The sequence below is a fragment of the Labrus bergylta genome, chromosome 8, assembly GCF_963930695.1.
Source record: "Labrus bergylta chromosome 8, fLabBer1.1, whole genome shotgun sequence".
In the NCBI taxonomy this organism is placed as follows: Eukaryota; Metazoa; Chordata; class Actinopteri; order Labriformes; family Labridae; genus Labrus; species Labrus bergylta.
The window spans coordinates 27,547,335-27,572,747 of NC_089202.1; the positions used below are offsets into that span (position 1 = coordinate 27,547,335).

The 25,413-nt window shown below is 42.0% G+C and overlaps 1 protein-coding gene across 5 annotated transcripts in view; it reads right to left on the bottom strand.

Moving 5' to 3' along the window:
• Positions 1–25,413, bottom strand: part of cdk14 (cyclin dependent kinase 14) — a 197,594-nt gene that overhangs the window by 34,740 nt on the left and 137,441 nt on the right. For all 5 annotated transcript variants that reach the window (XM_020637009.3, XM_065958352.1, XM_020637010.3 and 2 more), the window contains 2 exons: positions 19,933–20,072; positions 14,836–14,986 (listed from right to left, as the gene is read on the bottom strand). In XM_020637009.3, the coding sequence (XP_020492665.1) occupies positions 14,871–14,986; positions 19,933–20,072 (256 nt within the window). In that variant the 3' untranslated portion in view covers positions 14,836–14,870. The remainder of the gene's footprint in view (positions 1–14,835; positions 14,987–19,932; positions 20,073–25,413) is intronic.

Here is a 25,413-nt window from a genome sequence, read left to right on the forward strand (position 1 = left end):
TCATCGCTGGCTTCTCAGCGTCAAGACAGAAACTCTGCATCAACACGGGAACATTTCCCTGCCTTCTTCTCTCTGTTTTGTGCCACTGGAATTCTTTGCAGAGCCTTGTGAGCGCCAGCAGTTGCTGCATTGAAGCACTGTGCCGCTCGTTCTCTCCCACTAATCACAAGGTTTTTTCGGCTGCGGCATTATGCTAACTTACACCGGCAAAGGAGGAGGGGCCAACGGGGCCGCTTTGATAAGTCGAGCATGGCGAACATGAATGAGGCAGCGACAGGCGAGGCAAAACACACATTCATTCCCCTCACAATGCAGAGCAGCACTTTTAATTAAACCTTATCCAACATGATGAATAATGCAACAGCCTTCCTTGCAATCCATCGTCTCTTTTCTGTTGCTCACCACGCTGAGTTAAACCATCTTACCCAGTCACATGCATACATTACGCAAAGGAATGGCAGAGAAGAAAGGGTGCTGCACAACATTATAAATATACAAAATGTTTTATAGTTTTGCCCACAGGGGGAAAAAAAAAACAAGTGGTTGGTGTGTAAATAAGCAGCGGTGGTTTTGGTTTGTCTGATTGAGCGGGGTGCATCAAATGTCTGATAGCTGCTGTGTTGCTGCTTTGTTTCAAATTTGTCAGAACTGACATATCCAGAAGTATGCGGCACAAAGTTTACACATGTTGCCGTTTCAAATGCACTCACACTTGGAACAGAACAAGCAGGTATAACTTTGGATCTGGATTCAGCCTCTATTACGAGGGCAAAGGGCTCAGTGTGAAACTCGGGGGAGACAAAGTCCAACATAAAATGCTCCCCGTGGGAGAGAAATGGCCTCTCTGCATCAGACAAGAGCAGCCGCTGAGAAAAACATCAGCCCCCTTCTTTCAAAACTCATGGACACACTCCTAAAGGGATAGAGAGAGGGGTGGAGGGAAGGGTGAGGGGGGGTTAGAGGGAGGAGGAGGAGGAGGAGGAGGAGGAGGGGGGCTGCCGGTCAGAGAGAAAGGCAGCAAAAGGGATATTCAGAGCATTGAGGAGTGAAAGGATTGTATGGGAGAGTGAACCCATTACAGGGCAGACGGGCTGGGGCATGGGAAGACCCGGAGAGAGAGGCTGCAGGGAGGTACTGGGTTGTATTTAGACTACAGAGGATCAGTGGAGGGAGGCTCTGCCAGGAAACCTCTGGCCCCTACAGACTCCACTGAACCCAGACGGGACGCAGTTTACCAAAGAGGACTGCTGAAGTGAAAGCTGCAATCCAAATACTTTAAAAATCCCAAATCAGGAACTCAAACTTGCACTGACAAGCTTAAATATTTTGGTATTTCTGATATGTGCTCTATTAAACAAATGTCCGAAACATGGAAATCAGTAAATTCAAAGCCCATACTTCCCATAGGAACATGGAAAATGTTCAGTAACACCTCAGCAGCTACAAAGGGCTGAAGCTAAGCGAGTCGCAGTCTCATCCACATATTGGATGTTCCTAATTTTGCATGATACTGTACTCTTTTCCTCTTTTCCTGCTCCACGGCCATTTTTCACAACTTTCCGGACAAGCCAGTAACTGATCCTGCTGTCTGTCCTGATTAGTTAATTGATTTTCTTTCCTGTCAGTTACATTTATGCCCCGCCCCCAAACCAAAGAGACGCACAAAATAGGACACTTGTGAAAATTTGCTTTGATAAAGCAAATGCAGGGATGAAACGTTGACACCAGAAGAAAGGAAAGCCATGATTGAAAACAAGTTTGGACTGGACGTTTTTTAAAGATAGCACTGGTGTTCTTTGTACAGTCCAATCTTTAACTGACAAGAATATTTTGGGGCTTTATTTCATTTTTATAATTCAAGTCCTTTGTGGGAAATAATGAAGACAGTTGCAAGAAATTGTTTTTAATAATGTCAATGCTTGTCTGCAAGAGTGCGCATGTGTTCTTCAATGTTAGGGTCAATGAAAACAAATGAAATCTAGACAACATTCAGCAGTTGGAGCAGTATGGTGCATCATTTTCCAACAATACTCTGAGTTCATGTTTATGGAAGACTCCAGAAAATAGCTCCTGGAAGGATTTTTTGGGAGAACAGAGAGATGTAGGAGGGTGGCGGAGGGATGGAGGGGAGGGAGAGCTCAGGGTGATTTTGGAGAGAAATGAGTTGCTGCAGTGGAGCCAGCCAGCCCCAGACGTGTGTTGTACCAGCCAGTGCCTCAGCCCTGCACGGCTACGATAAAGCTGTGCACTGCCAGTCTGCTTCTGGATCAGATAGTTAGGCGCCATGCTGGGGGTGGCAGGGTGGGGGCAAGTGGGGGGTGGGGGGGGGGGTCTATGGTTCGGTGTGTAAGGACAGGATGTTCTGAAAGGACAAGTGAAGGTCAGTGCTTAATGTTGTAGTATTTCAGATTTTGTTATTTTTGACACCATTTCTGTGGGAACATGAATTAAAAAATTATGAATTCCACAGTTTGAGATGAGCCAATGTACATCCACTAAAAGTGTTTATTAGTCGCCTGAATATGATTTAAAAAAGAAGACAACATCTGGATTCATAGAACAGACTGAGCCATGGAGGCTTTCTGAAATGTGTCAAATTATTTTTGGGGTAAAATTTGAAACACACATAAAGCCGATGGGACGGTTGGCTGACAGGTGCTGTTACAGGTGTTAAAAAAATAGATTTTAATATATTTAGTGGGGGTATGAGTTGCTAAATCGAAGCTCTGCGTTAATATTCCAATGAGGAAAAGATGACTTTGCTAAGTTGTAACTGCAACCAACCATCGACCATCATCCTTCTTGTTCTGTGAGGAACATCTGTTTATGTGACTGCACATGATATGCATACAGTGTAGATGTAAAATGTAAATATGTACAGATTGCAGACGCTGCAGTATGCCAGGCACATTTCTACTAAATATATATTCCTGCTATCAGCAGCACCTCACTTGGAGCTGGTTTAGGCTGCAGCCACACACACGGACCAATAACAGGACAGACGTTAAGGGTCTGTTTGTGGAGCTTAACACATAGCGGGTATAACGCTGTGTTACAAGTTATGAAGAACCTCATCATTACCTGTTAACTGTGTTTGCGTGAAGATTATGTAAAATGTAAAAAAAAAAAAAAAAAAGCCCAAATTTAAAATCAAGCTTGTGAAATGTTGGATATTTGCCGTTAATCTGAGCACATTTTAAAACAGCACTGCTGAGAGTCTGAGGTGAGCTAAGCACATGGCCCCGATGGGAAAAAAATAAACGGTTTTAGTATTAATAAAAAGTGAGAGAGTGAAGGCGGACGTCTCCTGCCAGCAGGGTATGAACACTTATCTCTCTGCGGGGGCAGGTCAACCCAACACGTCTTCAAAAAGGGTTCTTAATAATCATAATATTTCTTTGCACTTTCTCTAAACAGTTGGAATGGCGGGGAAGCTTTCCCCCCTTGCTTCTCTTTTTAACACTCCAGCCTTTCATGCACTGACATTCATTTCTCTCAGCGCTCTTCCCTGCAGTGTGGGCTCATGTATACTGGGCCCAGTGTTTCCAGGCCTCTTCCGTACAGGGCTGCAGTGTGCTGTTAACATGCAGACTCCCCGGCGAGTGTATAATTTGTGAGTCATGTCCAATTCTGATCGAGTCAGTCTCCTGCTGACTTCCTGCCTCGGCATGCTGATGAACGCTGAGAAAACAGATCTGGTGTGGTATACAGTCACGAGACCCCTCATGCTGCAGCCAACAAGCCGAGGGAGACGCTCAAGAATGACTCGGCGCTTTTTCGACTAAAGCTGTGTCATGTCCTACCAAACTGTTCGTCACTTTCTGTGTTTAAGAAATGTGGAAAAAGAACATTTAGACCATTGTTTGAAGGTCTAAAGTCCAAGCTCTGATATAATTTAGTTATACATACATCAGCTCTTTGGAGAAATCTAAGATTGTTATTAAAGTTACAATAAATATATGAACTGAAAACAACTTGAGGACAGAATCTGAGGCTACATCCACAATACTACATATACATCGTTATTACTTCCTGACATCCCAAAATATCGACCCTTAAAGCCCCTTAGAGTTAGACTTCAGGTAACAGCTGACCTTAGTTTGAAACTGTTCTCAGAGGTCAGTTTTGATTTCTTAATGTAGCCTCAATAATAACAACTCATAACTCACTTACTCACATTAAGATGAGGTTGAGAACTAATAATGGAGGGACATCTTGAGCTGTAGTTGTGCAATACCATTTTTCCCCAAAGTCAATAATGAATTGTGAAATCCTCCAGTAAAATAACATGTTATCAGTGACAGTGTAGCTAACAGAAAAACTGACTTTCAGATGCAAAATAGTGATAAGAAATAACTGAAGCTGTGTTCTAGGCGGCATGTTGCTTCAGTTTCTCATGAGAGGATTATTATGATCTGAAAGGGCCGTCTGAGGTTACAATTCCATCAGGTTCAAAGCTTCCTTAAAGTCAAATACTGCACACTGGTTTTGAATATCAGACTTCTTATACAACTTTTTAAAAAACGAGACAAACAGTTGAATCGCTGTTCATTTTTTTTTTTTTTGACCAAAAGAGAGTCTGAGGGGAAATCAGAAAATGAGATGTGGAACTAGTTTGTTCTACAGTAGCTAGTAGCTGCTGCTGCTGCAGAAATCATGTTAGCAGAGACCTGAGTCTGCACTGTCCCCTGCTCCCTCGTCCTTTCCCCATACTTTGCAAAATGACAGATACACTTGGGAACAATGATTTTCTACACAGTGTTGTTTCTGACCTTTTTCACACCAACACAAAGACAAACTTCAGATTTCTGATTCTGTGCAACTTGAGGTCGCCCAACTGCTTTTGAAGTGGGGTCTCATTACACCTCCATCGCTCAGAGTTGCAGTGAGGGTCGATTACGGCCAGATCAGCTGCTTCTGACAAGTCAGATCAGTTTCTGGCATGTTCAAAATTTGAGTTGGCTAACTGCACACAGTGGAAGCAGAGCCACAAGATGATTCCCCAACATCAGGGCGTTTTTGCAACATGAGTCTTTTCCCTCTTACTTTGAAAAATATGAAAAGAGAAAACGTTCCAGCTGCCAGAGAGAGAGAGTATCTGTTATGGTTTAGCTCGCTAGCTTAACCATATCATGCCTGATGGCTGCCTCGATAAATGTGACTGTTAAAAGAAAGCAGGATGAGCTACTTCATCAGGAAACACTACTTTAACATGTATAGGTCAGAATCAGCAAAGAGATATGAAGTACTTTGTCCACATGGGTCACCTCACAGCAGAAGTGGAAAACGAGATTGCTTATACTTAGATTAGCTTCTGTAACAGCTACTGTTCAGTCATTATTTCAACGTCTCTGGGAAGTTTCCAAACAGTTCAGGAGTTCTCCAAAGACAATATGAAGTTTGGTATCAGAGCCTTACAGGGGAAATTCCTTCATACACTGTACCGGGTTTTATATTTTCCTCATGTTAATCTGCTTTTTTTCAAAACCCTGAATCCTAGGCAACAACTTCCTGTGTCGATATTTCTGAGTTAGTTAAGAGCGGTGGAATAGGCTGGAAACACAACACTGACGTATGATGTTCCTCTTGTGCGCGTGTCAGCAAATATCGACGAATCAAAGTTCTGTGAGGTTTTATAACCAGAACAACTTCTTTCCTTGAAGTCTTGGAAGGCTATCTATTGGCAGGAACACTAATTTGAGATCATTTGGCTCAAGCAAAGCTGCCAAGAAAAAAAACAAAAAAAAACACACAAAGTGGGTCACACATATTGGTAAAGCTTTCTCCAGTTCCCAAGATTTTCCCCTTGCAGGTATATACTCCGTGTAAAGTAAAGTTCTGTTCTGACTTCCTCCCTTCTGATTATCATTGCAAATATTTTGGAAAAAAGTAGCCACAGCGCACGTCATGCCGGGGGGGGGTGCGGGGGGGGAGAAGCAACATACAAACAGTACATGCATATCAATTTACAGCGTCTCCGCTCATATTTATCTAAGCTCAACTCATTATCCCGGCAGACTGACAAAGTTAAACTCATTAGCATACTTATTTGACACTAATTCACTCAGCTGAGGCGAGCAAGCTCCAGATCTGCTGCTGGAGAGGAGCTGTTGGCTGCACCACATAAGAAGGAACCGGGTTTTTCTTTTCTTTTTTGGAGGAGCAAAAAAGGAAGGAGGTACATGTGCAATGCTCATTAGGGAGAGCCATATGGTGGAGGGAAAGAGGAGGAGAGAAGAAAGAGAAAGAAAAAGGGAGTCTGATAGATGGGAGTGAAATGAACGTGCAGGACTTTGTCTAGAAAACATCCTCCATTGTTTTAGAGTGGATTATAGCGGTTGAAAATGTGCTTTCTTAACTGCTATGAAGTGATTTTGTTTTGTATCATTTGATCTGATTTTGTTTAAGTGACGTCAGAAGGGTAAATGTTTGTGGAAACCGACAAGATTTTTTATTTCAACCAAGAGCAAAGAGCACAGAGAGGGAATTTTCTAACTGTGTATCAGCCTGTGTATTAATGAATCAAGAAACACCAGCAGGTATATCAGAAATATATCAATAATCTGCTTAATAGTAGCGTGACAAACTTGTTGTGAAGGCGGGAGGATGGAGGGATGAGTGACTCATTGTGAGTCGAGGAGAGCTTATGATAATGGAGTCAGATCCCCTCCTACATGTCAGCCTGATGGCATCTGCTGCCTCCACTGATCAACAAATTATACATGAAATCAATTTGAGCACCTCCTGGAGGATTCCATCCTCCTCCGTGGTTGTGTGCTCCTCCTTTTTTTTTTTAATCTGCGTCTACTTTCTGTTTTGTCTTCATTCCTCCTCCTTTGTCTGGCTTCTCATCCTTTCTCACCACCTCGGGTTTTTTTGTCCTCACAGCTTCCCCCTCTTCGCTTCTTATCCTGGTACTTTAGAACAAGTTGAGAAAAAAAAGTTTGTATACCCGGGGGGGGGGGGGGGGGGGGGGGGGGGGACAGACCATCTGATGGATAACGCTTCATCACATCCAATCCCCTGACCTTTCAATCATCTCGGCGCAGAAGTTAAGTAATACTCTTTATGTAAGACAAATTATTAGCGCTACTTTAAAGATCAATACGATCCAAAAATACCAACGTTATCTCATCTCAGATATCACTTCACCAGATTCACCATCAGTACAGCTTATTGCTTCCTGCTTTGATCTTGCCAACGCCATTAGACGACAGCCTTTACACACAGAACAAGAAGAGGTTGCCATACAAGTTATATCACCATCAAAGCTACCAGGAACTTAAAATCAAAGGAGATACTTTTAAATGAGATCTCTTGCATTCTGCCAGTAAAAAATAAAAGGTGAAGATTTTAAACTGATGCATGAAAAAGAAACGGGTGTTTTTACACAATGTGTCTGAGAGCTTCTACACACACAGCTAATGCATCATTAGCCATATAGTGTATGTAGTGAGGGAAGAGCAATGTTATGACCAAAACACACCACATACTAACTTATTCCATTCACCAACAGGAGAATCCGAACTCTTAAATCTGGAAATCTCACAACATCTTGCGCTGCATAATGAGATTTAAGAGTAAATAAAAATAGTGGAGGGCGGGTCGGAAGTATTGGATAAGAGACTTTTTGGACTTCCTTCTTCCTGACAATTCACTAACAAAAACTAGGGATAAAGCAACAGAGACAGCATGAACATTGCCTGTACATGTAGCGCAGCTTTAGGTGAGTAAGAATTGATTTACTTTTGGTGACAATCCACAGAGTGCATGTCCGACCTCCTACAGGGTTCCACACACTCAACAGGATGTAAATACTGAACACTTCCATGTTTATGATTCTACCAGGTTGATCGGATCGCTTTTAACACACCGTATTTGTTTTTCTTTGGTTCAAGTATGACTGAACATCTGAAGTTTTTTTAAAGCTTGGCTTATTTTAGACACAATTGATTATTAACCAAAACACATGCTTTTAAAAAGTACCCAAGGACTGAACATTTTGACAGCCTGTCATTGGTCAAAAGGCACTCGACATCTGGAGGGTGATAATGCTTGTTGTAATCCATATAGCACTCTGATGTAGAAAAAAATGTCTACTTTAATACAATGAAACCTCAATTATAAATGTTATTTCACTGGTGAATAAATCTAGTCATATCGGTGCTTATCTGCGATAAAATAAGCCGATAGTCACTGGATATGCTGATATTGGTGGATAGTATTGGCTGACAGATAAATCGGTCGGACTCTAGGGTAAGCATAACCAAAACTGGCAGCAGTTCTTTTTGTAAAGGCATATTTTAAATAAATAAAGGCATGAGAAATGGATTACATGTAATGGAAACCCCAGCTGATTGATGTAAATAAAGGAAAATGTTCACAAATCTAAATCCAACGAAATGCTGTAAGATTTATTTGCATGTCGTTCTCAAATAACCCCAGGATCCACAAGACTGCAAGAGTAAAGTTGGTTTTGGCAAATGACAGAGATGGTGAATGATGATTTCAGAAAAGGAGAGAGGAGCAAATGATGAGCTGTGAAGATGAAAAGCAGATCGCTGAAACACGTTTGAATCTAAACTTTGTGCAGTTAAAGAAGAGAATATATATGAAAAGAGGCAGAAGCTGCACAAATATCTCTCCGTATGAAAAATATGACACTGAACTGCTGCTCCTCGTGTATGTACACATTCACATTTAATCACAAGAGGCGGCGGTGCAAACATCATGTCCAAAAAAAAAAAAGCCTGGTGTAAATGTCTGCATGTATTCTAACACGTTCTGTAGTGCCTTCACTCTGCTTCTCCAGGAGGATAAGATGAAATGAAAGCCCACATAACTGGCAGCCACTGAAGCCGTTAAGTTATAAGAGGCAGTGGGAGAGTAAAACTGGCTGATTTGACTGAAGGCTCTCCATTTCTCAAGGCTACGCCTCCGGTTATCCTTCCTTCCCCCCCACCTCCTCCCCCCCCCCTCTGGCTCACAGCGGGGATACACTTTAAATCACTTTGTCCTCTACCTAGAAAAAAACTTTCTGACAGGTCGCTTTTATGGACTGCACAAATCTATTTCTTCCTGCTACAGAGCCCAAAAATATTCTTTTCTGTTGCTGCTGACTTTGTACGTTTTGGACACTGATGGCTTTAGTAGAAAGACATCATGGTGGAAACACACCAGGGGACAAATAGTGCTTTTACTTTCAAGAGAAATGCCTGCACAGCCATGAAGGTTCCCTGCATTTTTATCCCTCCAAAAGTACAGCACGGCCACTAGAATGGTACCGTAGGCGAGTGTGAGTTTGTGTGTGTGTGTGTGTGTGTGTGTGTGTGTGTGTGTGTGTCGGTAGATAAATAGCTGGCATGGCTACATCGCGCATACTACAGTGTAGCTTTGCCTGCAGCTGTTATCTTCAAAGTGACACAGTGATGCTTCAGGGCCAGAGTGTCCCGTCACCGACCTGTGATGGCTGACTGCACAGACACACTGTAGAGAGGCTGCAGCTTTGTGAGAAGCCCGGCCATGAGACCAGCAGCAGCAGCAGCAGCACGGAGAACAGCACCAGAGCACATGACACCAGCTGAGAAGGGCTCTGACTGCACTGTCTCTTCACAAAAAATACATCTGGACTGGTTTGTAAAATAAGGCATAAAGGAAATGTACCGATCGGTGCATTGACTGACTACACAGCTAGTAAACAGAGTGTTTTGGTCACAGACTTTATAATCATACAAGGTTTGAATATGTTGATGAGTCACTATTATTACAAGGCTATAACTGGATTACTGTTGAGTTTATTGTCCGTTGTTTTTTTGTAATGTATTTTGCACATTTTCTTACTTTTTCATCAATATTAATTAAATTACCAGTAAACTTTTTCTTGAGTGTAATGTTACATCAATTTAAACTTGAAATGCAGAAGAAAAAGATGTAGCTTTTGAGGGTTAGCTGCATTTCTGGACACAAAAAGTAGCATTTTTCATTTGTGTTGTTTTTACTCTCTGATAGTTTTGGATAAAAGTGTCTGACAAATGAATTTCAGAATTGTGGTATTTTAAAATTCAATACAAATTGTAGCTTTGGGAGATCGTTGTTTGAATAATCCTTTTTAATCAGTCTTGAAAAACCAATTAGCCAGAGCTTTTACTATTCATGCAGCGGAGAGCAAGGACTTCAATGTTTGTCGTTATCACGTTATGTTTGGGTGAAGACGTCATTGAGTTATATAAGAAGAATAAAACAAAGGTAGCGGGGCAACGCTGAGATCTGCTCATTGTGAGTGTTATCCTGATTAAATTAATCTTAAATAAAAAGAGTAATAGTTTGAGGAAAAGTTCATAAGTTCTTAATTTAGCTTGCAGCATTTGAAGATATTCCAAGAAATGGAATTACATGAAACAAGAAAACCAATGCGAAGACTTGCAGATGATTTTAATTGCAGAATGAGTTGAAACAGTGGCGCACGAGGGAGGACTGAATTATATCTCAGTATAGATCTGTAACACTACTTTAAATGCCTCCAAAGATTTGCTCTCAAAATCAAAACCAACTAAATTCTTGTTTGGATTGAGGCACAGAGCTGTTGATTTATCTCTTTCATGTTGCTTTTTTGCTCCCTGATTGAATCAATGTTTTATGCTTTCTTATGTATTCTGACTGTGAGCATGCTGCGTCCAGTCCTCCACTCGCTCTTGCCTGGAGTACCAGTGAAGTGTGTTGAAAGCTCAGAGACAGGGCAGCTGTCTCCCACTTGTTGTTGGGACTCACAGTTGAACTGTGTGGTCACTGAGTGGATTGATGGGGGGGGGGGGGCATTGCCTCCCCTCTGCACAAGGTTGCATCAGCTAATCTTGTGAATAATGCAGAATCATGAATAAACATAGATCAATGTGGTGCAGTACTGTAAAGGAGACCTGCCTTTTCTCCCTCTCCCCCCCTTTCTTCTCCTTTCCACCCCGACTTCCATTTTTTTTTTCAATCCATCTCTTTCTGGCTCTCTTTTCTCACCACAAAAAAACAATCTTTTTTTTTTTTTCTTCCTTCCCTCCCTACCAAAATCAAACACTCCCACTATCCCCCCCCCCCCCACCCATCCTCTGTCACTCTCTCTCTATCCTTTTCTTTTCCTCTCTGGCCGCAGCAGTGACAGACATTGTAGTGCTGTAGTGTTGCTGTGTCTCAGTGCAGTCGAGTCAGTCCCGGCCTTCACTCTCAGCTCAATAGCTGCCCGGGTTTCCTCAAAGGCAGCCATCCAGCCAGCACAAAGCCTGCCCACTGGGAATAGACCCACAAAAGAGAAAGGGGGCTGCTCGCCTTCTTTGCTGAGCTCCGTCTGAAGCGGCCTGCCTCCACCACCTCCTATAAATAATACAACACTGCCTTGACAAAAAGAAACCCGGCCCCGCTCCCGCAAGCCTCCGCTTCCATCTCTTCTTTACTCCCCCCCCTCCCTCCCTTCTTTCCTCTGCCCTTCTCCTGTTTCCCTCCTCGTCACCTCACCTCCGATTCTACTAAACCACAAAACCAGTGCTTTAGATAAAAATTCATTTGGATACATTTTTAAATGTTAGGCCAGAGATATTCACAGTATGGCTGCCTTTGCGTCTCCTGCGACTGTTTAGACTGTCGGCTCTGCATGTCTAAAAAACCCCAAACACAAGATGCAGTATGCACGTGAACAGGAGGGAAGTGAAGAGGCTGAGGGGATGTGACATCAACAAAGTAGCAGGGACAACGATGGAAGAAAGTTTTGAAGCCAATAGACCAAATCAATTCTGCAATTATTAACATCTGTATGTGTGCTCCCACTGTGTCCTCCCACTGCACAGTGACAGACATGCCTGTCAAAATAGCAAGTTGTGGATAAGTTCCATTTTAGAAGTTAAAGTGAAAACCTGCAAAACTAAATAGAAACAAGTTCAGGACTGAACGAGGAAGCTGTAGGAGAAACAGAGCGGTGTGTGTTCTGTCCTGCAGTCATCAGTGGCCTGAGCTGTTCTGATGTGACTGTTGATTAATATTGTTATAACATAAGTATCCTGCTTGAGTGTTGCCATGTCTGCAGTTTAAATCCCACACATCAGGTTGTTTACAGTGGAGGTGGGGAAAGAAAGATTTTTTTTTTTTGGCTTATCAGTCACTCCTTCCAAGTGCTAATGCTAGCTCTTTAAATCAGAAGAATGCCAAATGGAGCAGCAAGAAATCCAGCCAGTCTCACAGATGACTGGAGTAGATCCTGAAGTAAGGACTCATTCAAAAATAGACTTTGAATCATGAATACAGAATCGTTTTGAATCGAAAATAGATTCTCAATCCCCAAGAATCAAAAAGCTCTCTGGGCTCCTCTCTTGAGGTAACATAGGAGGTGCAAGTATATGAACGATTGTGCCTCCATTTGCAGCTGCTTGTGTACACTGATGTAATGTTAAAAAGCATGTAGTGTATATCCCAGGCCTTATAGGAAACCTGGAGGAAACTTATCTCTGTGTATGCTTGATGGTTTTAGAATAAGGCTTAATAAGTTTCAGGTATGCATGGCATCATTAATAATGGCTGATGTTATTTTTCTAGTTTTGTTTTTCTTGGAAAAGTCATTTGAGTTCTGAAAAATCAAAAAAAAAATTCAGAGAGCCATGGTGACAAAGTTAATTCTGACACTCTAGAGGACCCCTGTAAGAAGGTCCCCAAAAGCACCTGGTGCTGAAGGACGTGGTCCACGGTCTCTGATATCAAGATTCTGCACCGAGGGGAAGGTTCTTACCAACAGTGTTTAAAATACAAAAGCATCGGTTCAACTTCTTTAAAAGGATGTGATACACATGAGGCTGCTATGTAGAAATTCACTGCTATTCATTTTATACTTTCCTCTCTGTTACTACCACACATGATTTCTATTATGTAACTTTAATGAGTTCAAACAAATGCAGCAGGGCATTGCATATACTTTACACTTAGTCGATTTACATTTCCCAACTCATTGAGACTTTAAATACTTGTTTGGAAAACCCCATTCAAATATGTGCACGAGTTATGTTTGTAGGAATGTACGAGTGTCTGTGTGCAAGTGTTGAGTGTAATTTGTCAGTGTATTAATGTGAATGTGTGCACGGGGATTAGGCTGCTATCAGTGCAGCTCTCACAGCCTGTCAGGCTTTAGGACGACGCCGGACAAAGAGGCTAATTTCAATGTAAATGCAGCAGCTGAGAGGACACAGCTCTCTCAGTGGGGTGACTTCCACCCTCCACACACACACACACACTCTCTCTCTCTCTCTCTCTCTCTCACACACACTCACAAAGAAACAAGTCTCCAGGATCAGGATACACACACTTCAACATATTCACTGGCATAGCAAATACACAGTATTCAGCCTTCGTTTAGAGGCATACACATTTTACTTTTTTTTAATTTTCTGCTTAAGATTCTCTCAGAAAGTTGGAGAGTTGATGCGTCTGGTGTCTCTTTGCACCTGTCAGTAATTATAGATCTAATCTGGTCCCCAGCGCTGTTTCGTGGCCCCTGTTTGGGCCCTCACAATCCAGAGTCCATCATTAGTCGGACCATTATCCCCATGCCTGGCCTCTGCACCTCTTATTGCATGCAAATAGAGCAGCTTTATCTGAGGAGTGAATGAGACCCCTCCCCGTCTCAAAAGAATGGAACACCCTCCTCGGGCCACTCAAAGCCATTCCTCCATCTATTACGGCATTCTCTGCTTCAATGCAGACAGAACAGATCTCATGGCGTCAGTGTCAAAAGAAAGACTTTGCTGGTTGGCGGGATGCAGATCAGTGTTAGGCAGAGTCGTCCGGGTGACTGCTTGATCAACTGATCTGACTACGTTGGCTTGTTTTTACAAAATAAAAACTTTCTTCAGAATCACTTTTTATCATATTTCCACTTTTCAATACGTACTCTGCTGATGTTTTTTTTTTTTGGTACATTGAAAGAGACGAAAGCAAACAGCTTTAGGAAGCTTGACTATGAAAAAGAAAGTCAAAGCACTGTTGACTTTAACAAATCATTTAATGAATGACCCATAGGACTGTTTATTGAGATGGACAGAGCAACAGCCTCCTGGGAGTAAAGCCAAAAGACTGAGAGCTCCCCCTGCTGACTGGCTGCAGTATATGTCATAAACCCCGCCTCCTGCATGTCAAAAGATTGGACATTTGTCAAACAGCAAAGTTAAAATACTTGGGATGAACTGATGCATCGGTTCAACATCAGTATTGGCCGATATTGGCGGGGTTGACGGACATCTGGACAACTTTCTATAACTGTAAGTGTTCGATCTGAGGGCTCTCAGTTTAAGTTCAGGGGAAAGGGCATGGCCTAAATTCAGTTGTTCAATGTCAGTGGTCATAGCAGCTGAATGCAGGCTGATCAATAACCTTAAACATCATTTAAGCATGCTGTTAGCCCGCCAAGAATGGGAAACTAGTTTTACTTTTCTTTTGAGGTGACATTATGGATCACTTCAACACAATGCACACATCAGATCTGAAATTTCAAATAAACAAAAGTATTTATAAAACTGTAGATAATGTAGCTACACATTAAAAAAATCAAATTAGACTGAAAAACACTCTTGACTCTATTGAGAGTAAGACATTCATTTTCAAAAAGAAAGCAAAAAAGCATCCTTGTTTTGAGATCTGCGGTAATCATGTTTGAACTTCCAACTGAGATCATTAAACTTCCACCTCACGTTAGCGTCTATATACTTGATTCTATGCTCGTGAGAGCTTCCAGTGTATCCTGCCTCTGCTGATGCTGCAGCAGCAGCGGCAGACTGTTTGTATCTGCTCCCTGCATGGTAATGAGAAACGTACCTGTCAGGCAATCATGTGCAGGATGCTGCCTCAGGTCAGTGTTTGCTGCCAGAGGATGCCTTCCCATGACTGTTCCTTCGTGCACACACCTGTATGCTGTCCCCGCTCTCCGTCTGCAGCTTGACATTTGGTACGGTGAAGATAGAAGACACTGCAGGGGGAGAAGACGCAAGCGGATTAGGAGAACGTAGGCTGACAGGCAGGAGAACATTTCCAAGTAAGTTGTCAAAGATAGAGACGGTTATTTAAACAAGAATATTTGAATATTTATTTGCAGTGCTTTTGGGGTTTACATATTTTTGCTGTTAGGGAAAAATATGTAAAAAAAAAAAAAAAAACATTTAAATTGCTACATTTGACGTGCAAACATTCCTTATGTTTTTCTTTGCATGGAAGTTTTACATTTCAATAAACTAACAAGAAGTTCAGAAGAAAGTACGAATAGTTGATGCAACTTTCAAACCTAATCTTTGTAACGCAATTTCTCAGGTGCCTTAAATTAGGATGTCTAGTACATTCAAATATGTTGATTCACATTTGACCTCATGCATCTGTGTGGTGAGATTTGACCCGATCACTTTGATGCTGATGTACACTATGGATTTGTCCCTCTATGAAGTGAATCGATGTATTGGTTTACATGTCAAACTAAAAGAACTAACGCTCCTCTAAGAAAAACCAGTTAGCAAATGTATGATTCATCTAAAAGAGGAGCAGCTGGTCCCCAACAAGGTGGTGTGGTATTAGAGGGCCACAGACATGGAGATAACACTTGGTGTCTCTGGGGACAGTTGCTAGATTATCCTGGTCAGAGGCCCAAGCCATCGACATATGAAGCTGTAGGTCCCCCCTCATTGTCTCTGGAAATGGACTTCTTGCTTATTGTTTATATGCAATGTTAAAAAAACAGGTGACATTGTATGAAGTCTTGGGACTTTTTATGAAAGTCCACTTGCGGTGGGGGTTTAGGGTTAGGAATTGGTCAGAATGCAGGCCTGCTTGTGGTACCTAAGGTCTCTAAAAGTAGTATTGAGCCTTCAGTCATGAGGTCTCTCTCCTTTAGAGTCATATACAAGTCAGGATAGGGGAGGTGGACACTCAATACTTATAAAGGTAGGCTTAAAACTTTCCTTTTTGATAAATATTATAGTTAGGGCTGGCTCAGGCTTGGACCAGCTCCTAGCTCTGCTGCTATACATTAGATAGACTGTTAGGGGAACTAGCACACTTCATTAAGTGTCAAATATTTCCCAGCAGGTTCATTTTTAACATATCTGAGATGTTGGTGGGCATTAGTTATTATTCCTGATGTAACCGCATAATTATGGAGATCTAGCACGATGTCGCATACTTATAACACCAACTTCACTGTGGAGCCCTGGATGTAAAAAAAAACCCACAAAGGATGCATAGTTTTTCAAATGTTCAGAAAAATAGTTCTGCTGACCAAGCTGATGTATTTTACAAGCTAGGAACGAGAACATGTTGGAAACAGTGTGAATAAAACCAATGGCTCATTATACACAAGAACTTAATTGGCTAAATGTTTCAAATATTCTTGGCAACTAAATCATAATTCAATATCACTCACTAAACAATAATTAGGGAAATTGCATCAACATACTGGCTGGTCCGAACATGAGAAAACGTGAGCGATAGAGGCAGTGAGGTTTGCCAAGAGAGCTGTGGAAATCGAGACAACAAAACCCTCCATGGAAACATTTGCTTTTGTTTCACTTTTCAGAATATTGTAAATCTACTGGAGTCTTTTCCCCCTAAGGTCGCCGCTCCTTTCACTTCTTTCACATCCCACGCCCACACAAATGTTCCCTGAAATCAAATTAGAAAGGTCACAATCCGATCCACACTGTAAGAGCAACCTCAGGAGCTCTATTGTCTCGCTAATTCTGCCATTGTCCCTGCTAATCTGTCTGCGTATTGTCTGGATTAATCCATAATACACATGACAATAGAGAGCACAGCTGGCCATAGAAAACACACTGTTCATCCCTACAGGGATCAAAGAGAGACAATTACTCGAAAAGGTTCATCAGTTTCACAGCCGTCTTGGACAGTTCATCTTGTGTATGATGACGAGTGGCATGCTACAGAGCAGTACAGTATGTTTTTACTGGGCTGTTTCCACTGGCTCCAGTCTTTCTTTAGGGGGAAAACAGGACTGTAGTTGTAGCCTAATACTCAAAACTGAAGTAATTAGGCTGCGTTTTTAATCTGGCATTTATTTCCAATTTGCATAATTTTGACAGATCTCCCCGCTCTTTTTCTTCCACATACACTCATGGCAGATACTTTGTGTTTATCCATTCCTGTCCTCGTTTCAGGACGCTGTTTTAATTCGGTGCCATTCTTCCCTCAGTGGCTCCGCAGCTCTGCCTGTGTGTCACATGTTCATGCAGAAAGACAGAATCAGAGAGAGATAAAGGAGGAATAGAGGGAGAGGGAGAGAGAGAGAGAGAGAGAGAGAGAGAGCATGACAAAAATCTAAATGAGCCATCTCTCTTTTCTCTCTCTTTCTCACTGACCGCCGCTTTCAGTCATGACAACCTGCTGGGTGCTGATAACAGGATTAATAATGCTGAAAAATCTTAATCTGGGGGAATTAAAAAAAAAAAAAAAAGAATTCTCCCATTAATATCAGCACAATGTCAGTGGCGGCACACTCAGGGCTGCTGAGAGCGCTTTTACACATCATTAATGAATAACAGCTTAAGGGATTGTTGATGTATTTATATGTAGCCTGTCACATAATATGGATATGAAGTCGTATCTGACACGGGCCACTTGCATCCAAAAACCAAATTCTGCAGGAATAATTGAAATATAGCCTGTGAAGCTTTGGCTAAAGCCTCTGACTCTTAGAAGGTGTTGGACCAAACTGTCGCCTTCATGTAACTCCTGCATGATTAACATCGGGGCTGGTGAACTGAACTCATCTTCGTGTAACACAGCATGTGAGTATCCAAGTTTGAATAACAAAACGCTGTCTGTTTTCATGAAATCATCTGGATGCGCACACTGGTCTGGTTTCTGGTTCTTCTAGCTCCTTGAGTCTGACTTATGCCCAGGTTCTTTACTAGGAATCGCTGCACTGATTTCTCAGACACCAACTATTGCATTGCTGCAAAACTTGGATATAAAGACTCACAACACTGTGCCTCCCAAAAATATCCCTAATGTTTCTTCACTTGAAAACACACCATTTGGAGCCGTGCCGGGCTCTTCATCAGGTGTTCTCTGGACTTCTTTATGGGTCCATACCCGTCTATTTGACCACGGTGAGTGGCAGGTAACTTTCTGAAGCAAATCAAAAGCTGGCTGAAATATTTCTTACTAGAAGTGCTCACAGATAAAGACGGATTGGAGGGTCAAAAGAACACTGAAAAGAATGTCTGAAGTGTAAACATTTCTTCTATGGTTATGTTTGTCTTGCAGATAAACATAACCATAGAAGCTTTTGGAACCCAGCCCATGCAAATGTCTTACTCAAGCTGTAAATGTGCTTATTTTACGAGATCTGTGTCATCTTCACAGTCACGCATATTTCCATTTGCATGTTGTGGTTGATTTAGTATATAATGGCCCCTGATGTAAAATTCACTTTCGCTTTTGGTATTAAAACATACTGTTGGGTTTCCTGGTGAAAAATGTGTAAAAAGAAAACTGCCTTTACATTGCACGTATTGTGTTGTCAGAGCCGAGTCTCTTATTAAAAGAGTGTCTCAGTCAGCAGAAAACACGTCAGGAAGCAGGAAAATCAAAACTGAGGGTGTTTCTGCGGCCAGCGGAGGTCCGGCTGGGCTTACTGTCCCAAACGGCATCCACATAATAAGAAAGCCTTTTTCTGCATGAACAAAAACAACCCTATAGGTCCCTGCTAGCTCCCATCTATACAGAGGCAGAGAGAGAGAGAAGGGGGGGGGGCTAATGCAAAGACCATTGTAGCTGAGGGAGCTCAAAGAAAATAAGAAAACAAGGAGGGGGGGGGGGTGGTCTTTGCAGCAGAGAGAGTGAGACAAAAGAGATAAAAGAGAAAGAAAGAGGCCATATTTCTGACTATCAAGGTAACTATAATTGTAGAAAAGCAAAAATGCCTAGTGCAAATTTAGAGATATTTTTAACTTGCTGCGATGACATGTTGTGATCACGGTTTTCCCCAAAAATATAATAATAACAATAATCACGACAATTCAACCAGTTAATTCATGTAGTGAAATACAAAGCTACACCACATGCTGTCTTGAGCTGAACTCATTTCCACTAAAGATGTAAGTTAATAAACTAACATGTACAGCTTCATAAAGTATGCCAGTGATGCAGTGGAGAGGACATTGTTTGACTGACCCTGCTTCTCCTCCTACCAACCACACCCACCGCTAAAGACACTGAAGTGAATCCTCCCAACGCATTATCATAACAACATACATATGATAATTAATGATGTAACTATGGATGACATGAGGTACATGAGGTAGATTAGAGTTTTCATGATCTACAGGACATTATTTATATATTGTCTGTGAGGGCCCTACTTTACATTTAGTTTAAAAAGCAAACAAGCTAATCAGGTCTGAATCAAAGAACCAATCAGGGGTGGCTTGCACGCATTGAGCCAATAACAGGGACTCTGTGGAGAGAATGAAGGTTAGCTGTTTGTCACTGTAATGTTCTTGTTGCTCTCTGACTGACACTTTGAAATGACTGTTTAGTCAATGAAGTTTGTTGGCGAAGAAGAAAGTCATGTTTTAAAAATACACCTACCTAAACAAATACGTTTAATTATCAACACGGTTATGTGCAGACAGTTTTTTCGTCGTTCTTAAAGGACATTCTCACTGAAACATTACGGTTGTCATGGCTGCATGGTCAAATCAAGGCAAGTTTATTTAGACAGCATATTTCATACGACAGGCGCAGACTCAATGTGCTTTAAAAAGGTGACAGTGTTGGGCATTTTCATAACTCGTTTTATACTAAGGGCCCATAATTAAAGTTTTTTTTTTTTTTTTAACAGCACCTCTACTGTTTGAGACCGGTAGTGTCAGAGCTACACATCGCTGGTTAAGTTGTGTTACGTACTGTCCTGCAGCTCCCAGAGCCGTGGAGGAAGGTTGCTGAAGTATTCGTGGTTCAGCGCTGCCTGAGCCGACAGCCGGTTCTTTGGGAAGCACTGGAGGAACCTGGAGGCCAACTCCTCGGCATGGTCCACATAGCCCAACCTGACACACACATAAACACACATTACAAGAGTGACCACAGAAACACAGAGGATATACAGGGACAACTTAAACAGGCAGTCAACCACCTCTCTGTTTTCATCCAAATTAATTATGAAGTTTCACATCACACCTTTCATTCATCCCACTGAGAAAGCAACTCAGTTTTTTTTTCTCCAATACACAGAGCTGCTGACAACAAAAAAAAACAAGCCTTTTAATTATGCTGAAGGTTTGCTGACTCCAGAGGAAAAACACTTCTTAGACACACACACACACACACACACACACACACACACACACACACAGATGCAAAGGAGCACACACTCCTGCTCACACCTTTCTCTTTTGAGCTTAGCGCGCACATTGCGAGTGGGTCACTGTGAGAAACAAAAAGAGTTGATTAAAGCAGGAGCTAGGACGGAAGCAGCCTCTATCTGAATCTGTGTGTGTGTGTGTGTGTGTGTGTGTGTGTGTGTGGGGAGTGTTAAAGCATAGCTAAGTGTTCGATAAGGGAGTCACTGAACTCCTGAACTAGTTCTACCTTGCAGAGCTCAGAGGCAGAAGAGATGGAGAATGAACGAACAGTAACACATTCGGCGAGTAATTAGGATCCAGTGCATTAAATAAACATGATGTTATTCATCGCAGCTCGTCCCTCCAACTCAGACTCCCTCTCATGTTCTGCAGACTTTCTCATGGTTGGCTCCCCAGTCAAGCACTCTGACAGCCACTCCCATGGCTCTCGACGGGGCTCTCAACTCGACTTATCGGCGGAGAGACAGAGGGAGGATAAATCTCTGTTCAACTCATCAGCAGCACTCAGAGAGAGGCAGAGAGATAACGATAATGAAGTCCATCAGGAGCTCTTCTTCTGCCTCTACTCGTTCAGCTCTACGGAAAAGTTTAAAGACAAACAAGACTTTTTACTCATTTCATGTTCTGGGGTTTTTAAGGTCACTGCTGACACTGCATGTTTAGCAGTGAGAAGAATGGAGACGCCCTTTTTGGAGGACTATTCACATCACTTACTTAGCTGAGTTAACTTTTATTAAAAGCCATTTTTAGAAACAAAATGCTGATACAACCACATTAGAAAAAAAAGGTGTTGAACCTTTAAACTGTGCAGAAGAAATGGACCAAGAGTGTGACTCCACCAGTGGCAAGATCTATGCCCAGTGTATAAGAGAACTATCTTATTGCTTGACATATTAAAGCCGACCATGGTCATAACTCTTAAAGGGATAGTAACAGTTTTTCCATACATTTTTCTCATAAAAAAGTACCACATTCTTCCTTTAATGTTAATTTAATGAAATCTGTGCAGCCTGTGTTGAAACAAGATAATACAAGTGATGTTTTCCAGTCCAGTGTAGAGAGACACACGCTGCTCATTGCTGTGTGAACTAGCACTACATGTATTTGTTTTTCTAAAACAGTTCTGCTGCTTAAATTCTGATCTGTCATTTAAAAGTCCCTCAACTCAACTTAACAAAATACTAAATCAGCCCTTAAACTTTTGCCACAGTCGAGATGAAATAAGTCCTCCATCACATTATTCCCGTAAAACCCTAAAGCATTATTTTTTTCACTGACAGGATGTGTCCGTACGTGCATTTGGCTTTCCTCAGGCTCGCTTTGTAATTGCTCTTCAGGCGTAGAAACAAGCAGGTAGATATGAAGAGATCACCCGGATATGAGAGCGTTAGCCTTTGAGAAGTGTTGATGTGCAGCGGGCACACATTCCTTCCTGCCATTGCTGTCATCCAGGCAGAGTGAGTGAGTGCACATCTGCAGGAAGATGGATAGTATCTTCCAGCACCATCAAACAGCTGCAGGTGATGACACATTTACAGCAGAGAGAAGCATTCCTGCCTTAGTGGTGCGTGGTGTTTTCTTTGTCACGGCTATCAGAGGACTATATACCAAGGAAGAGGGAGAAGCGTGACGGAGGAAAACACCTGTCAGTGTTCTCCTCCTACCGCAGCACAGAGAGGCAGATGAGTCTATTTGTTTAAGCGGAGCAGCACGAGGAGCTGTTTGGGTAGAATACCTTTGTGTTTTTCATGTCTGAAGACTTCCTGTGAAGAGCTTTCATTGTGTTTGGCTCACCTGAGGAGGAGGGTTACGTGAGGGCAAACAGGCTTTAGCACGCAGCTATCAAAGTTGTTGAGTTCTGTAAAATAGTGACCTTCAACAGACACGAGTAAAATAAAGCTAAAAGCAAACTTGATTTATGTTTACCAAAAAAACATGTTTTCATTGGGCTAGACTCCACGACCTCCAGAGGAACAGATTGTGTCTTACACACAGGACAGCAGCTTAGTCAGTGCCTCTACGCTACATTATATGACACATCAATTAATTAAACAAGTTTAACCTTGAATAAATGTTGAAGTTTGATCATTTTGAGGCTCTAAGTTTACTTTACCTTTTGATATAAGATCCTTATTTGTGTTTTTAATCAATTCTAATGAACACACACCCTGCAAAATATTATATCTTACCAATTGTATTTGTCTCATTTCTTGACAAAAATGTCTCATTACACTAAATACAAGTCCAGATAAACATCTTACAAGCAAAAGAATGAGCAGGAGCCCCGTGTCCACATAGCTTTTTTCCGGGGCAGAAAAGCGCTGACTGTGCACTCGGAAGTGTTTGCATGAAGCGTTTTGTGCGCCGAGAAGAAAAGCACTGCCCGACCGTCCTGTCTCTATGACAACAGTCTGTTGACAACGGACGCTGTATGACCGACACGGCTCTGTTTCTTTTTACTGCATGTTCTATGTTTGAGTTCGTTTATTCCCCCGATCACGACAAAGGAGCAAAGAGGATGTGAGTACAAGACACGATCGGTAGGAGGCTAAAATACAAGGAATATCTTACATTTTTAAAAGAGCGCCCGTGACGTCAACAGCGCCTTTCTGAAAAGTTGAAAGATGTTCAACTTGAGCGCTCGGAGCGGCCGCACAAAAAACGTCAGAGAGCTTGGAAAAAAAGATAGTGGGCTCTGCTCTTTTAATCCAGGTGGTTGCTTTCTGCTGCGAACGCTCTCTACAACAACTAAAACTAAAACATGTGAAAAAAACGCTAGGCGGACACGGGGCTTAAAAATAGCTTCCAGTGCAGCTAGTGAAATAAAGTTCCTTTAAATAAGAAGTACTATCACTCAAATCTCACTAACTACACTTGGTAAGAGTCTAGGTTTTACTAGCATACTCTTAAAAACTCCTCAGCATGTGAATACGAGCTGAGGTATGTAATCTAACCACCATTACCAAGGTTACCTGACTTAAAAAAATTAGCTTTTTGAAAGTCCCAGTTCTTTGTGACCCATCAATCACCCCAGACCTCTTTATACCCCGTGATGTGATGATAATCACACATCAACACAAGAAGCCAGAGAACAGAAGACAGAAATGTACTAGTTGGGTAACTTCAGCTCCTCCTCTGCTGCTGTGTTTGGCATCTTGCATGTGAAAAGCAGACTGCCTATACCGGCTGCCCAGACAGCCAGGAAACAGGACGTTGATGTCTGACAGCTCTGAGGTGTGAATGAATGTAAACTGAATGTTTTGATTAATGACGGTTTGATAAGTGCCAGAGTTGTCATTGAAACTTAATACACTTAAATCAAAAGCTGGAAGGCAAAAAAGTGAACCATCCCGCCCATCCAGTCTGGAGGAAATGATGGACGTCTTTTCAGATCTGACACAACTATCAACAGAATCATAATTTGTCTGTCAAGTTTAAACGGTTTAAGGGCGTTTTCCCCAAGACACGATTGTTTTGTACCATGCTCGAGCACAATTCCCCCCCCCCCTTCTCCCCCGCTGGTCTGCGCTCACTTTAGTAACTTTGTTCAGAGAAGGAGTACAATTGTGTATGTTCATAGTCCGATACAGCAGGGGGCAGTATGCATATAGTTGGTTTGAAAAACCAGCATAAAGCAGAAAAAAGAAGAGGCAACCATGGCAACCAACCCCAGGCTGAGTCCATCCTGCTAACTGTGGATGTTTTAGTTATTTCTGAGACGCCAACAGTGACCCTCTTCCTACTTCCACATCTACTGTGCAGCTCAGAGGATGAAACACGCCCGTGCGACGTGGATACAATGTTTTTAGAAACGACAGGAGCCGTTTAGAAATATGTCACATAGAGATCCACTTCTTTGTCTGAGCATGGTTACGTTCACACCTCCCGCAGACTGTGCTTGAGAACACATGAAACGTGCTCGAGTACGGTACGTTTGTGCTCACACTGATCAAATGAACCAGACTTTGGGGTCAAGCGTATTCGGATCCTGGCCCAGGTCCCTAGAGTGACACTGACCTCAGTCCCTCATGTTTAAGAATCATTCTTTAGTATGATGCACTCGCACTATAGTAATTGCAAAGTTTGATTTCGATACAAAAAAACCTGCGCCGGGGTTTTCGTCCAATATTTGATGTTGGTACATTTCTGACCAACAGTCAACAACGATAATCATTATTTTAATCACCCAAAAACATAGAAAAGCAGCCTCAGTGTGACATGCTGAACAAGAGATGTGACATTTCTCCAGGATGCAACGACCTCCAGCTTCATCTACTCAAGATAAAAGTAGCTGATTAATCTTTCCAATTTATTTCCATTTTAGAATCATTATATTAGTAATGGAAAGCTGAGTCGACCTCATTATTTACTCTGCACACCCGAGCTGAAGGCATGATGTGAACTTAAGCATATTTATTATCTACTTGAAAGCTATGGTGGAAAGCAAACTTGCACTCTACACAGAATTCAAGTAATTAAACTTTTTTATTGCCATTAAAAGAAGTCAATGACAAGGAGTCGATCTGCTCAGTCCTCATTTGTGGAACACTTTTCAGAAATGTTTGGATCATTTGGATTTACTCAAAGTGCAATGAGCTAAACTTTTCAACATGCGACATCTTGCAAAGTAAAAAAAAAAAAAAAGACATTTAATCTTTGCTTCCTGGTCCACGTTTGATCCCAATCATTAAACTTATTGAACATGCTGCTGTTCTTAATCACTCTGTCAGAAACAGAAAAGCAGGAGTGTAAATGTCACCTCCCTACAGAAGTCATAAAGGAGCCTGACGCCGCAGTAAAAGCTGCGTGACTTCACTGTGCATGAGTCTGTCTTTTCTATTGAGTGAACATAAATACAGTGATATTACTATGCATATCAAAGCACATAAAAACTATCGTCCCTGACCGACTTACTGCACATCAATCGTTCATCATTTTTACAGCTGCAGGAAGAAAAACAGAGCGGGGGGGGAAATGTCTGAGTGAGCGCAGAAACAAGAGAGCACAAGAGGGTGAGCCAGCTCTC